At 30.8% G+C, this 16,509-nt stretch overlaps 1 protein-coding gene across 3 annotated transcripts; it reads right to left on the reverse strand.

Moving 5' to 3' along the window:
* Positions 1–1,486: 1,486 nt before the first annotated feature.
* Positions 1,487–8,472, reverse strand: LOC133673826 (uncharacterized). Of its 3 annotated transcripts, none has more exons than XM_062094729.1 (4): positions 7,672–8,472; positions 2,216–2,296; positions 2,072–2,123; positions 1,487–1,974 (listed from the first exon to the last, which is right to left on the reverse strand). In XM_062094729.1, exons 1-4 carry the CDS (start codon positions 7,929–7,931, stop codon positions 1,885–1,887), a joined length of 483 nt encoding a protein of 160 aa, XP_061950713.1. In that variant the 5' UTR covers positions 7,932–8,472; the 3' UTR covers positions 1,487–1,884. The 3 variants fall into 3 exon arrangements, with proteins under 3 accessions (XP_061950713.1, XP_061950712.1, XP_061950714.1); XM_062094728.1 differs by having other exon boundaries at positions 2,216–2,380; positions 7,672–8,467; XM_062094730.1 differs by lacking the exon at positions 2,072–2,123 and having other exon boundaries at positions 2,216–2,380; positions 7,672–8,470.
* Between the last annotated feature and the right edge of the window lie 8,037 nt (positions 8,473–16,509).

The raw sequence follows: 16,509 nt of genomic DNA on the forward strand, positions 1-16,509 counted from the left end.
CCTTCCTGGTCGTCGAGAAATACTTTGAATCGTGACCGCTCATGCCTACCTACTTGTTTGGCTCTGCAAATTTGCAAATGGTGAAAGACAGACGTGCGAGCGAGAGATAGAACAGAAACCGAAACGTGAAGTGAAGAGAGAAGCCAAGGAGATGGAGATGTGGGTTTTTGTTCTGCTAGAAAAGAGACAGATGAAAAGGGGCAGAGATGCAGGGTGGATGAAAGTTAAAAGGGAAATGAAGAAGGGAAAACTAGTCCCTGGTCTGGGCGGCAATGAATGTAATGTTATTAGGGTTAGGTTAACTGTAAACTAATATTTATAGGTCTTTTATTTTATGGTTGGTGACTTGGTTTGATTCGGTTCACCGGTTTCTGTTGTAAAACCAAAACCAAACCGAACCAGCAAGATTTTATGGTTTTAAAAATTGGTTTTCAATCTCGGTTCAGTTTTCTCGGTTAATTAGTTTTTTTGAACACCCCTAGTTATATGTGATGGTGAAAGGGGAGGAAAGAAAAATAAAAAAGAGAAGAAAAGGAAGTAAGGAAGAGAGAAGAAAAAAAAAAGAAAAGAGAGGAAAAGAAAAAAGTCTCCTAAATTCCTTCAAATAAGGTTAAGAGATAAATTGGGAGGATGCTTTTTTATTCTCCAAACATATTTCAAAATATATTCTTTAAGGTATTTTTCATCTACTTGTAATATTTGATGGAAAGATTGAAATGTTTTTTCATGATATTTGATAATACAGTAATAATTGTTTTTTAAAGTAATTTTTGCTTGTAAATACATAAAAATAATATATTTTTTATTTTTTAAAAATTAATTTTTTACATTAATATATCAAAACAATTTAAAAATAAAAAAATTTTAAATAAAAAAATTTTAAAAATTATAAAATACAGTTTTAAACGCAAATATTCAGCCCAAGAAATATTTCGAATATTATCTGCATGAACAAAAGAAGAATACAAGATTCTCTTGTCTTTTAAGCATATATTATAATGAATAGTTCTTGAGATATGTTTTTTGATTGGGTCTTGTGCTTAGATCTTCCGTAACTAATGCAGGATATTTTTGTGCACAATCTATAATGGTTCTCACTTCCCTGTCTCCTCATCAGTTTTTTTATACATGAAAAATGCATTTTTTTTTTAAAAAAATAAAGTCTTGAGAAATTAAGGAAAAAAACATGAGTGTTATGACGATCTCTTTAGTTTTACAATATAGAAATACCATAATACTGCCCATGCAAATACATCCAAAAGCCTATGACTAAATTAAACAAGTTAGAACAAACCTTGTCAATTTTACAACAAAAATATTCTTTGAATCTTCTTCTCAAACAAGATCTTTTGTTAGAATCACTTCACAAAAAAATGCTAAATTTCCTACAAAAATAATCTTTTTCTTGTAGAAGAAAAGGTGTGCAATTCAGATGAAAAACATGTATGAAAACCTTGAAAAAGTTGATGGAGGTACTGAAGGAAAGTGAAACAAGAACTGAGAGTATGGGAATTCAAATTATCACTTTGACTACAATAACAGAACCATGCCCTCTCCCATTCCGAAGATGGAGGTACTGAAGGCTAACATCATATGACTGCAGATTGTCACATCTATGACACATTACCAAATGGATCCACATCTCTGAACTCATGATTGATGGTTAAAAGACAATCAGTTCTAGTTATCATAAGGTAAGGATCACATTGAATATGAAACTGGCTGATTAAATGACAATCAGTTCTGGCAGCGCACACCATTGAGGCAAAACTGTGCGGGAGATTCATCGCATCGGGGCCTCAGTCCATAGCCAATGCAACCACAATGTGTGAGTAAAAGAATCTTCATCCAAATCAATATCTCCTTTCTTGAAACTCTGGAAACTCAATCTATGCGGAATGCATCATTTTGTGTCCTGAATGTTCCAATCATAATGTTGGGAAAGATAACCATACAAGCCATAAACAGTGTGAACTGCAATAACACAAGAGTGATCAGGCAGTCTCCACATGTAAATTACTGTGTACATCCATAAGCAGGAAGAGAAAAAAATGAACAATCTAAGATGTACCAGAAGAGGAAGGGTCAAAAAACTCCAAATTGGCCACAAAGAAAAGGAAAACCTAAGTGAGTTCAGAAACAGAATAAGTGGTCTAAACATAAGTGATAGAACTCAATTAATTGAAAAACTGAAATGCACAATAGTTACTCTTACAAGCAAAAGGAGACAAGCCCCAATAGGGTAACTAATGGCAGAGTGGATATACTTGAGAGCTCCCATTTTTCATCGAACCTCCTGACACTCCAGGCAAACATAATTGTATATAAGAAGATAAGAATGTTCAAACCAACACCCACCATCCCAAGGTATAAAGGCAATCTGCAAGGGAATTTCTTGAAAGATTAGACACCAGAGAAATTGAATAATATGGGTAGCTAATATTTTGCAATATAATATACAAGGAAAAAAAAGAGTTGCAGTCACTTCACTGCAAAAACAGAGATCTTTTTAGTCACATGCATTATCCATATGTTGAATTTGAAAAATACGCGGTCACTTAACTGCAAATACAGAGATCTTTTTAGTCACATGCATTATTCACATGTTGAATTAGTCTTTGGTTACTAAAATGATCAGAAACTATCACATATTTGCAAGTTACTGTGAGAATTCAATTAAAGTGGCTTCTAAAAATACCAAGCGCAGACAAAGTTAAGGCTGGTTCTTAAGAAAGATCAGCTGGTAGGCAAATAAGTTCCATACAGAGGCAGCAATACATATATCTATAGGAATTGAGTGTTCTACACACATGCAAGCAGAAAATCATAATAAGAAGAATACGTATTTTATTTATTAAATTTATTTTCTTTCAGAGAATTCCATGTTTAGATTTATTTAGTACTCAATATCAAAAATAACTATTTTCCTATTTCCTTTATTTCGGTATAAAAGAGCCTATGCAGGAGAGTAATCAGTTAGTGGAGAGTTTGAGAGCCATTGAAATTCTAAACTATTGTTTGCTTTCACTATTTTTTCTTGAGAAATTTCAGTGTCAAGCTTTCATCTAAAATATATTTTTATTGCTGCTGGTTTGTTCTTAGTGTTTGCTGCACCATTTTGCCCTGAAGAATATAGTTAAAATTCATTCATATTCAAAAGGAAATAGGACCGCCACTGTCACTAAGTGAATTGTGCCATAACCCCTTGGAACAAATTCACAAAGCAGATACAAAAAAAAAGTTAAAAACTAGTGGCTTCTGTGACATTAACCCATAGTGGTACGTACAACAAAGTTATAAGAAAACTCATTTGAAAACCTAATAATCTGAAGGCTGTTTCCAGGTTTACTCCAAGAAATTCAGTTCACATTCCGGGCACACCCAAGAACTGATCCTCAACAAATTATTATTTCATGCCAATTGAGTTCTCTGTAGCAGTACATAAAGCTAGTGAAGCTTCTCCATATTAAGCAGATTCATTCTATTGTTTATTGGTGAAACTGAACCTGGTTGACATCCACAAAACAGCCATAGTCTAAACCCACGAGTCAACTAAAAACATATTTCCCTTTATTTGACTCTAACCAAGAACATTCTCTTACCACAAGCATTGTCAAAAAATAAATTCTTTCCATGACTGAATTTAGGAATTTTCAGCATATGGTCACTCCATTTCATACAAGATTACTGATCTTATCATTCAGGTATTAATTTGTCATGCTATGTATGAAAGTTCAACACACAACATCTTGATGGGAAATGATGAAAGCCAACAATGGGAATTATATTTAATCATCAGGTAAATCACCCCAATCATCCTGTAGTTTGAGTTGCATCCTATGTTTTATAATTACAATTCACAGCCTCATTAGAAGGGTAACTGATTCTGATAAGTTTAAAGCAAAATGACCAAAGTAACCCCATATAAAGATAACTTCCAAACTGATTTCTTTCCAATCTGCAAAAAGTTGTCTTTTTCTTTGATTTCTCATCATTTCCAGCTTTTCCTAACCATTCACTCTCTCTTTCTTTTGTCCTCTCTTTTCATTCTCCTCAACAGATTTGGCCTTTCTTATTTACTAGAGATCAGATCAGATCTCTACATTTCTTAAGCTTTTGGGTTTTGATCTTGTATAAGATTATTTTCTTGCTTGAATGCTGTGTAGCTGCTGTTTTGTGATGGTGGAAGATACAGTAGAAGTGGCTGGTGTATTGCAGTGGAGGAAGGAGCAGAGGGGATGGTGAGGTGATTCCTGAATCATTAGATTGAAAAGTTTCTAATAGGCCCTTATTTTCCAAGACCCTCAATTCGATCTCTGTCCCATATTTGAAAAAAATGCTGTGTAGCTGCTGTTTTGAGATGGTGGAAGATACAGTAGAGGTGGCTGGTGAATTGCAGTGGCGGAAGGAGCAGAGGGGATGGTGAGGTGATATGTTGGTTCTGTGTACTGTAGAGGCTATCAAACCGTTTTTGTTGAGTACTTCTCACTCAGGTGGCAAGTCTTTGATGCAAAATTAATTAGGAATGGAGAGGCCACTGGTCATTTTGTCTAATGTTTAAATGTAAGAGAGATTTTGGTTGTAATTTTTTTTCACTTTTTAATATCAAATACAGCTTGGAATCAATTTTTTTTTTCCAGAGAATCAATGAGAATTGTAAAGGCATGAATTCAATGGTTCAACTATGAAATTTCTCTCTGAAAATAATTAAAACAAGCAGGTGTTTGCAGTGGTTACAATCAAAATAGAAATGATTATTACTGTCGGGAATTTTTCGTTGAGCAGCCAATTGCTTTTCTCTTTTCCACAACATGAGATGATTGACTGTTCGGATTATAGTAGCTGCTGCTAAGCAGCAAATCTAGGCAGACTCTATTTCTGGTGTGGTTATTTTACTTTAGGTCACATTTTGTTCATGAGATTCTTGGATTTGATTTTTTATGTTCTCCGTGAAAGTATAAAAATACATTTTAAGCACAGGGTAACTTGGTCATGAAATACTCTTAAGCATGTGATTAGTGGCATTTTTGTAATATTTGTTTTTTGGACAGAGATTAACATCAATTGCAATGTGTAAATGTGAAAGCATAGGGTGTTAAGTGTCATTCCAATATGGATACACAGTAGCTTATGAAATATGGAGATGCTAAATGTTGTTGCCATCAAACTAAAGGGTGATTGAGGTGATTTACCCTTTATTATTGAGGGAGTTTATGTTGGATGATTATTCTAGATTTTAAAAAATATGGGGATCCTATTGTATTTGGTGCATGTAAATAAAGAATATTACCTAGAGATTTAATAAACATTTAATATTGCTATTAGAACAAAATTGAGATGAGAATTGGTTCTCTAGTTTCATGATCTTATTGGTGGTTCTCCACTAGTTTGGTATCAAGGTGTAAAATCATGGTGGTTCAATTGGGCATGGCCTTTTGACCATTGGATTCACCCACGATCTCTATTGCCACTTTTCTTGAAGAACCTAGTCATCTCTCCCCATACAGTATCTGTGTTAGCATCTAGGTTCCCATACAGTATCTGTGTTAGCATCTAGGTTCCAAACCTCCACTCCCAATAGTTTTTCTTAAAATCTACTTGGTTTGCACCCTTCATGCATCACCACCAAACCCTTGGAAGCATGTTTCTCTAATCCTTTCCCACTCCATCCTTTCTAATCACATCTAAAAGTGCCAGCCTAAGTTGAGAGGCTATGGCTTCCATAGGGATGAATTTGGAATTCTTACATATAGGTGTGTGCCCCTTTATTGTGAGGAAGAAGTCCATTTGGGTACAATTACCCCCTTTTTAAAAGTAGTGAAATGTGGTTCCCTCTTTTCAAATAGATGTTAGATAATACCAAATCATAGGACAAAGCAAACTCTAGTATAACCTAACCATCCCCATTTCTACTACCATACCCATATCCTTCACACACCCCTTTTAAAACAGTAATTGTTGCTACTCACATGTCCATTCAAGTCTTCCCCAAGGAAAATCTTTTCTTCATTACAGATCCCTTAAAGCAAAGCATATGCATCCAGTCCTAGTTGGGAGCATAGGCATTGATGACATGGATCCTCTCCTTCCCTATTACTAGCTTCATCAAGATAATACTATCCCTAAATCACTTCACTTCCACAACCTGATTGAGTTTAGGGATACTAGTGGACATTGTAGAACAAGATGATGAATGCAATGAAGATGACATCAAAGAAAACTTGTTAAAGGAAACAGAAATTATGAAGATACGAGATTGGCATAATTGCAAGGATGAAGAATTTCAAGCAAAGGATCTTGTGCAAAATAAAAAAATAAATGAAATTGAAGATTCTATCATTGAAGTTTTCAAAGAAAAAAGGCTGATCACATTTAGTTCATCATTCCTCTTAAATTCAATATTGTAGCTGACAAGACTATCTTATTGCTAAAATTATTGTCACCATTAAACAAGAAAGAAAGGAATCAAGTGCAAGAATTTTACTTTGGGAAATGAAATGCATGTGAGATTATGGAGTTCTTGCTGCTATGACACTTCAAAACTAGAGACTGAGATTTTCCATCAAATGATGAATGAATGGGGCATGGAGAAGGATAACAGTGAAAATTAAGATTTGATTATTTAGGAACCTTAACTTTAAATGATTATTTAAGAATAGAAGTACTTATTAATTAGTAGTCATCTAAGAATTTAGTTTATTTTAGTTTCCCGTAAAAATTAACACTAATTAATAGGTTTCACATTTTATTTGGTTTGGCGCCTATGCCTAGACATTCAAAGACACTGAATGTTGATATCAGAATAGAGTTGAGATTTACTTGCAGAGAGTTCATTCTCTAATTTTGTTCTCTTAGTTTTGTGATCTTGCTATAGGTTTTAAACATCTGCTATTGACTATTCTTTTAATACAAGTGGTACTACAACCCCATTGAATGAGGATACAATTAAATTCAAATGAAGCCATTACTGCCATACATGTCTTACAATATCATTTTCTTCCCTTCTTAATTCTGGACTCAACAGACTAGAAAAAATAACCAAAAGAGTGAAGCACTCTAGCAAGCTTAGTTGCACAAGTTTCTAGTGCAAATTCTCAAAAAAAGAAAAAGAAAAAAAAAAGGACATGCAATGATTTATCACATTAGAGCCTTATCTCCAAGTTCAAGTATAAGATGATTCTGATACCTAACATACACATCTGAAATATCTAACTTTGTATGAATGTCTCCCCATTATGTGAGAAAATAAACCCCAAACACACCCCCAGAAGCACTACTTTACAAGGCTCGTTTTTATATCTGCGAGGATATCCTGCAATGCTTCAACCTTTTTCCAATGCATGAATATCCGCATACACTTGAGTAATCTGAATCAAGTTTTTCACCATTTTCATCTTGAAATAGACCAAGCAACATGTTGAAAGAGAAAGAGATTGAATAAACATCTAAATGCTGCCTAGCTTAAACCATGTGGAAGCCTCTTTAGAAATATTAAGAAATGCAATACAGATGATCAAGAACGCTTCCAATATTGATAGTTTTTCCCCTCAAGAATCGGGATTTAAGCAGATGACATTGAATAAGCATCTAAAAAGTGCAAAACATATTAGACAAACAAATGAAGGATAATAGTAGTAGAAGAAGAAGATTACAGAAAATGAATTTGATTACCTTCTAATCCGTTCGTCATGCCACAAAAGATAAATCAAATTGGAGCGTCTGTCGCCGAAGTAGATGATGAAAATTGCAGAAGCAATCCAAATTACATTTTCGACAATCTCAAGCCAAGGCCTAACTCGCTGATTAGGGGGCGAAAAGGGCTGTGCTCTTGAACAAGCATCATCCTCAAGATCATCACCACTTGAGGCATACCCTTGGCTATGTCTCTGCCTGATGTATCCACCGCCGCCAACTGGTGTCCCACCAGACATTTCAAAGGATAAATCAAATATGATAATAATCCTAAAAACCCAGAAAGAAGGAATGTGCCGGGTGGGTCACCCAATACCCATACCCAAGTAAGGAATTTTTACTTACCGAATCTATCTATCTATCTATCTATCAAATCCAGTTCGTAATCTAAGAGAATAAAGACATGTGGGTTATTTGTTATGATGATTAAAAGAAATACTGTATGAAATTGTTTTCTTTATAGAAATAAAAAAGAAACAAGGACAGAAAACAGGCCGTGAATATAAAAGGGGAAATCGATTAGACCCATGTTATTTAGGAAAGCTTAAAACATAAAATCTAAATGGAAAGTACATATATATATAGATAGAATATGAAAATAGATTCGAATTCTCAAGAATCTCTTCAAACAAGAGAGAGCAATGACTGAGAGAAGGCCGGAAAGAAAAAAAATAGGTGTAATAGAAGAAAAAGGGCAAGTTTGTGTAGTGTTTGCCAGAATTGATAGCGCGTCCGCTTTCGTGTGGGTGCAGCATATTAGGTTGGCATGGCAGGAGGAATGTTCAAATGTTTAATAATTATTTTCCTCAATTAATAACCAAAACAAAAAAACTATTTTATAAATCTAAAGAAATATTTATATAATAAGTTGCAAAAATACATTAATTCTCTCAAAATAACCTAATAATAAATGAAATAAAATTTGAAATATATTGGCGATTAAAAATATTGATATTTCCTTTCCAATAAATCATATTACTATTGCTATTAATATTATTACTTTATTACTAAATATACTAAAGACAATGGGTTTTGTTGTTAATGTGAATTTTTTTTTCATTTTAATTGGTCAAATATTTTTAATGCAATTCTATCATTCTAAATTATATTAGCATGATTTATATATCTTTCTATTTCTATTTTCTTATAATTTTTTTTTCATTTCAGTCATTAAATTTTTGTAATAACAATTTTATTATTCTAAATTATATTATAACAATTTATATGTTGAGATATGTTTTTATTTTTATTTTTTCATATACATAATTTATATATTTCATTGTAATTAAAAATTAAAATTGAAAGATGAAGGACCAAATTTAAGAAAAAAAACCCATTTGAATAATGGCATGTGAAACCTGAATTTTCTCCCTATAGTAAAGTTTATATATTATTTGGTCATAATTATTTTAGCAATTCACATTTTAATCCAAAACTTTATTTTTTTATGATTCAAGCCTTAGATGTTGAGAGAATTGAGAGAAAAGTATAAGAAAATATTAAGGAGAGAAGGTAATTAAATGAAGACATTCCAGCCACAAAAAAGTTGATTTTAGTGTTAATAGGTTTTTTTTTAATGGTGTTCAATGGAGGTGTTGTTGCCTTTTAGCCATGCCAAAAAAATAGATGAGCATAGTTAAAGTTTTTTAATTCCTTTAATTTTTATTTTAGAGTAATTAAAGCCTTTTTTGGGATTGAAAATGAATTTGTAAAAGTTTCTACGGTGTTTTATAGTTGTTTTGAGGTGAAAAAAATAGTTGAAAATGAGTTTTTAAGTTCCAAAAAACTTAGACCATGAATTTTTGGTCATTAAAGGTGAAAATATGCCATTTACCACAACAGTCAACCTATCATCCATAAAGAAGAAAAAAGAAAAAGAAAAACTAGATTAAATAATGTGTCGTCTATTCCATCAAAAAACAAATAAAAAATAAAATCAGCGAGGTATGTGGGATTAGGCATATAGGCTTGACATTGTTTTCCCCCTAAGTTTTGATATATTTTATATTTAAAATTTCATTAATACACTCTTTGATTTTTTTTATTCTTCTGACTTCGTATTAATTTTTTAATTTAAATTTTAATTAATACCCACTCTTTTATTTTTTAAGTTGTTTTATTCATCTTTTTTAAGAATAGTTATTCATGTTTTTAATTGTTTTTTCACCTAATAATTATGAAGTGTGGTACCTTCTTATGAAATTTAAATAAGTTAAAATTGTTAGGTGACTAAGCTCAACATAAAATGAGTGTTCTCAATGAATTGTGCGAACTTCTCCACGTCATCTTAAATGTTTGTTTCATATCACATAATTGACCATTATTTAAGACTCATTTATTTGATTGAATTCAATTTCTAAGCAAGAAATCAAGTTTTGAGACCTTTATACTTGAAGTTGCATCAGATAGTGATTTTCGTATTTGAAGCTTTATAATTTCCCCCCTACAATTGAACCCTAGTACTGCAACATAAAGATATTTGCTCATCTTTGCTCACTTTTACATCACGAAGAAATTGTTTCCTCTACCACTTATAATTTATGGAGTTCTCCAAATCATTAGTTATTGTCATTGTCATCATGTATTCAAACAAATAGAATTGTTCTTGGTTGATCTAGCTATGTTCATCTTTTATAGTAGTCATCACAATACACGTATGCATCATCATCATCATCATTTTTATTAAAAACTTTACAAACTTCGTTAAACGAAAAAATTTTGTTGTAAAACATCTTATTTCATGAAGTTTGTATTTTTCTTGTTATGGGACCAAATCACAAATCTTAATGCTTGTGTTTGCATAGGTCTAATAAATGAAAAAAGATCATTGAGATATAAACTTGAAAGTGTTTTTACCGAGTGGAAAAAATAATTTCTCAATCAAAAGCTAGAAAGATAACATTCCAATTCTAAGATGTGATTTTAGATATTTGTTGGCATATGACAAAATAGGTGTTAAGTGTTATTGAGAAGACAATTGTTATCCTCAAAGTTTGGCTATAAATGGCTATAATGGATTCTTTAACAAATTAAGGGATATTTTAAAAAGAAAATGTTATATCCTAAAAGAGAGTTTTAGCTTTAAAAAATGAAAGATGCCTTACTTCACATTATATTAATGCTTATTCATTGGTGAAAATATGTGATTTAATATCTTAAAGAATGATATACAACAAAAAATCTAGTATGATTCTTTTTAAAAAAACATATCTTTTTTTTTCTCTTTTTAAAAGCTAACACCTATCAACATAAACAAATTATTTTTTTATATAAGAAATAGCTTTTAAAAGCATGTTATGTAGACTAAGGTTTAGGTCTATAATATATATATATATATATATATATATATATATATATAGAGGATCACTTATTCATCTAGGAAAACCTTTCGGGCTTATTACTTTGATTTTGATATTTTAATGATAGATCTCATCTCAATTCTCCAACTTATATCTCATTATTTGATGTTGACATTTGGTCTTTAATTTTGGACTTTATGCCATCATTAGAGACACTCCAGAGACAGTTTTTATTCATTTTCTTTTGTTAGCTCTTTTATGTATCGTATTTATCCCTTTTCCATTTTTCTTTTATTTGGAGAATTTTCAAAACATGCCTCCGATGTAAAGGGTGATCCTAGTTTGAGTTATTATTCAAAACATATTTGAGGCTTAAAATGGGATATATATATATATATTTATGAGAGAAATAACAAAGATGACATTTCTTCATCTCAAACCTAATATGCTTGGTAAATATTAGTCTTATTTGAAATTATTGTTAATCAGGAAAACCATGAGGTTAACCTTAGAGAAGAAGTGGTGGGATCATAACTTGAACGTACACTATTTATTTGCTAGAAAAAATAATAATTATTGAGCCTCCTTTCCTTAAAATAGGCTGATGAGCTTTTTCACCTATATACAACATGAAAGTTTGTCAGTCTTTACATGAGTAAAATTAGGCTGAGTCACTTTTCCATCTATGCGAAAGGCTAAAGTGAAAGTTTTGAATTGATAATTCAATTCGATAGTATGAACATGATACCAAGACAAAACCATCAAATCATTTGGTTTTTTTTTTATCTTGGGTATGTTTTAAGCAAGAATTTTCTCTTTAAAATTTATAAAAGGTATTACAAGAAAAAGAAAAGGGTTCAAAGCAATAATTCACCCTTTTAAGACTTACTAGGAATAAATTGCATTTTAGGATTACAAAAAGAGAGATGAGTAAGACTTGCATTTGCATGACATGTCTTAAAATTTGACCAATGAATTTCATAAACATCTCTTGATTTTGAATAACAATTAAAAAAAAAAACACATTTCATTATAAAACATATAGTAGTTCCAAAACATATGAAAAATAAATCCTAGAAACACAAGATTTTAATGACCTTGCTCATAAAGCTTAATAACAAAAATGTTTTGACCACGTAACACTCATTCCATCTTTATGTCAACTTTTCCCACCAAACATTTACAATTTGGTGACATACATTAGGTGTCTCTTTTATCATCTTAGCTTATCACAACTTACTTTGCTTACTTAGGGATTCAAAAGCTATCATGTCACAATTTTCTCATCATAAGCCATGTCTTTAATAGTCAATCCATTCACACCCTTAACATTAGCATTGGTATTGTCATAACTTTTCTTATCAAATTGATGTTAATATTGTTTTTTGAAAAAAAAATGAGAAAATCAAAAAACAAAATAGGGAGCAAAATGGACAAAGAGGTAAAATGCAAATCAAGAAAAATGAGGGATCAAGATAAAATAAGTTGTTTGAGGACCAAGTAATAAAAAAATAAAATGAAAAAAATCAAGTGGGATAAAGTGTAAAGCAAGAGAAATAAGAGACCCAAACAAAATTGATTTATTTGGGGTTCAAGTAATTAAAGAGAAGATGATAAAATTTATGGGCTATAAATAAATGAGTGAATTGTAGAGAAAGGAGGGGAGAGCCACCACACAAAAAAGCTAACCTTATCTCTCCCATATAAAATCTCTAACCACATCTTCTACTAAAAACCCTAGCCATAAAGAGATGAAGAGAGAAATGATTTTTTTATATATAAAAAAAGAGAAGAAGTGCTTAAATTTAAGAGAGAAATTTTAGCCATAAAAAAAAGGAAGTGAAAACAACCTGGTTTCCACTCTTACCAAGGTGACGACCCATCTCCCTCTTTCTCATTTTCTAACACCACTTCATCTATTTTTCTAACTCCCTCCTCCATTTTCCAACCCTGAAACTAGCCTCTAAACATCATCATATAACTTAGAAAAATCCAACTGCAACCCTCATAAAACAACCTTGAAAACTTTATCCAAACCAGAACATTACTTGGTTTTATGGTCATAACTAAAGATACACACCTCGATTTCCCAACATTCTTTATCTTGATAGAAATATAAGAAATAGGCCTAAAACTTTATGAAGAGTCACCATTTTGAAGCTCAAGCATAATTGAAACAAATAATTTAGAATCTATCCAAAAGTTCATTGTAACTCAAACCTTGTTTTGATTTTAGCCTCTATTTGGAGTTATAGAAGTAAAATAATAATAATAAAAAAACTTATATACATTGGAAAGCTTAGAAGAAAATCTAAAACTTTTGTAAAAAGTCGAACTCTAAACTTTTGATTCAAATAAAATATGAAAATGTTTCCACATTCATGCATTGATATTCATATCCGATGATTTTTATAAGTTTTGGTCTATATTAAAAGGCCTTTAAAAGGCTGGTATTCTAGTGTTTTCATAAATATCTCCTTTAATAAATCATGTTTGCTTAATCTCCTATAAAAAAAAATTCAATGTTATTCACCTACAATATTTTCTTAATAAGTCATACTTTGAATGTTGATTGGGAGTAGCAATTTCAACTTTTAATTTGGTTTTTAAAAATTAAAAGTCTTCTTTTAAATTGCATCAAACCTTTTCAACTAGTTATCCTTCAATGATTTCTAATGTAAATAAACTTTTAAAGGTCATTATTCTTAGGTATCGATTAGAGATGATGAGGTGATTCATTTATGCATGATGTGAATATCTTGGCTTTGAATAAGTTGTCCACTTGTTGTGGTTCATAACACTATTGTGTATAAACATTAATGAGGGGAAACCAACTAAAATTAAAATGAAAAGAAATGATTTTTAAATAGCATACAAGGGACCTTCATGTCACTAGATCTCACTTCCAAGTAGATGAATCCATATAAGTCATTGTCTAGATAGAATTGAGGTATACAATCTTTATTCATAAAACATTACTAGTGAAACTTAAGTACTACATGATAGATGAACATCTTCCCTTTCCTTAAAGGTCAATTTCGAACTCTAAACATATCTTGAATGATTTTTTTATGGTTGATTTTGATGTGTGTCAATGAGATTTTATATTGAATAATTTTTATTATTGGATTGATATTTTTGTTTGCATTTTAGTCGAATCCCTCAAGTTGTATCTTTCTAATTTATGAGTTCTTATTCATGTTATAATCATCTTAAACATTATAATATCATTTCCTTTATGTGAGAAGCATATTTAGATTTCTATTCAATTCAAATAACATATGAAAATGTTTCCTAATCCATGCATGCATATATCCAATAGGTTTTGTATCTTGGTTACAAAATTCGTTAAGGGTTATGACCCATATTAAAAGGCCTTTAAAAAACCAATATTCCAATATTTTTATAAAACCTCCTTTACTAAATCATATTTGCTTAATCTCTAATAAAAAAAATTCAATGTTATTCAGTTACAATGTTTAAGGAGCGTTGATTGAGAGTAACACCTTTAACTTGTAATTTGAATTTCAAAAATTAAAGTCTTCTTTTAAAATGCATCAAACATTTTCAATTAGTTATCCATCAAAAATTCCTAATATAAATGAACCCTTAAAGGTCATTACTCTTAGGTGTCAATTAAGGCTAATAAGATGATTCATTTATATGAGATTTGAATATTTTAACTTTGAATAAGTTGTCTACTTGTTAGGGGTAATACATACACAAGTCATAGTACCAATATGTATAAACATTGATGAGGGGCAACTAACTAAAATTAAAATGAAAATAGGTGATTTTTAAATAGCACACAAGGGACCTTTAAATCTACATCTTATTTCCAAGTAGATAAACCCATAGAGGTCATTGCCTGGATAGAACTGGGGCATACAATCTTTGTTCAACAAAAATCACTAGTGAAACTTGGTTACAATAGGATAGATGAATCATAATGAGACATTATCCAAGGACCCTTCCTAGGATTTAGGGTAGGTTCAATGAGCCCAACATAAGCCCAATGATTATTTATTGGCATGAATTGATGATAGACTATTTGTAAACCTCCACATAAACTTATGACTAAAGGTAGTAAGACCCCAATGAGTAATGAAAACTTAGGATGGAGAGAAATGAATAAAGGATAATAATAATAATAATAATAATAATAAATATGTTGTGTAATGGAGAGGATTACCTTCATGAATAAATTTAAAGATATTGTTAAAGTGTAAATTAGGATTATAAATTTTAGTTTAAAACTCGTAATGTCGACGAAAACGATAACAAGTTTCGACAAATAAAAGAATAATAAAGATTTAAAATAAATGTATTTTTAGAATAAGAAGATGATTCCGATGAATTATAATGGTAATGAGGAATCAAAGTTAAGAAAAAATTGCTTGAAAAAGTGTTGGTATAAACCTCAGTTAAGAATTAGTAACGTTACCATGAAATGATGATAAGTTTGAAAAAGAAATAAATGATGAAAAAATCAAATAAATATGTTTTGAAATAAGAAAATGATCCCAAGTAGTAGTGGGACGATGAGGAAGGAATTTAGTAAAAAGATTGTGCAAAAAAGTATTAGTGACTAGGTAAGTTCCATGAAAATTACCTATGGTCAATTAAGGAGGGAGGAAACTATAAATAAGTGAAATATATCATCTCTTGCACCCCTTAAAATAACCAGTCAACTGAAATAAACAAAGGAAGCGTTGATCCTGATTTCTTCCACCAAATTGAGAGAGATTACATTATTTATAAAGAAATTTAGGTAGTCTTTTGGAGAGAAAAATCAAATCAAGAGAGGTTTGAAGGGGTGAAAATCAAGGATAAAAGATGAGAACTAGTGAGAGAAAGTATGTATCTTAGAGGGATAAGTGAAGATTTTTGAAGGAATTGTCTTAGAAACCATTTTATGTTCTTCGTAAAAGCTTAGGTAAGTGTTTTTACATGTGATTACTTTGTTTTTGTTGATAATTTTTGACAAGTATGGTTTGATGTAAAAGAAAGCTAGGGTTTTGCTTGAGAACCTTTGATGAGATAAAATTGTGTTGAATTAGCTGTTAAACTATGCAATACATGTTGTTTAGAGTAAAACCATGGTAGAAATTAAAGGAAAAGTCTATAGGTTTGTGTTGATAGGTTCGATCATTAATGGGTAAGAGGTTGTTTGAGACTTTTTGAATCAAAGTGAATGATTTTGTTGAAGAACATGTGAAAAAAAATGGTTTTGAATGATGTTTTAATGTATGAAAACACTAGGAAAATGGAGAAAATTTTAAAAGAGGTAAAAGCTTACTTGGCTGAAATTTATGAATATGGTAAAGAGAAGGATTGACTTGAAAAGAATAACATGAATTATGTGAAGATTTACTTGAATTATTATGTAGAATTATGCATCAAAATTGTATGAATGATATATATATATATATATATATATATATATATATATATATATATATATATATATATATATGATATTGATTTAGAACGAAACATTTAATGCTAAATCCAACCT

Source organism: Populus nigra, chromosome 15 (assembly GCF_951802175.1).
Source record: "Populus nigra chromosome 15, ddPopNigr1.1, whole genome shotgun sequence".
Lineage (NCBI taxonomy): Eukaryota > Viridiplantae > Streptophyta > Magnoliopsida > Malpighiales > Salicaceae > Populus > Populus nigra.

Coding starts and splice junctions, on each gene's coding strand:
- LOC133673826 (XM_062094728.1), bottom strand. CDS start 7,931: ATGTCTGGTGGGACACCAGTTGGCGGCGGTGGATACATCAGGCAGAGA. Junction 2,381..7,671: donor CATGACGAACGGATTAGAAG/GTAATCAAATTC, acceptor ATTCCCTTGCAG/ATTGCCTTTATACCTTGGGA. Junction 1,975..2,071: donor TTTTGACCCTTCCTCTTCTG/GTACATCTTAGA, acceptor GTGTTATTGCAG/TTCACACTGTTTATGGCTTG.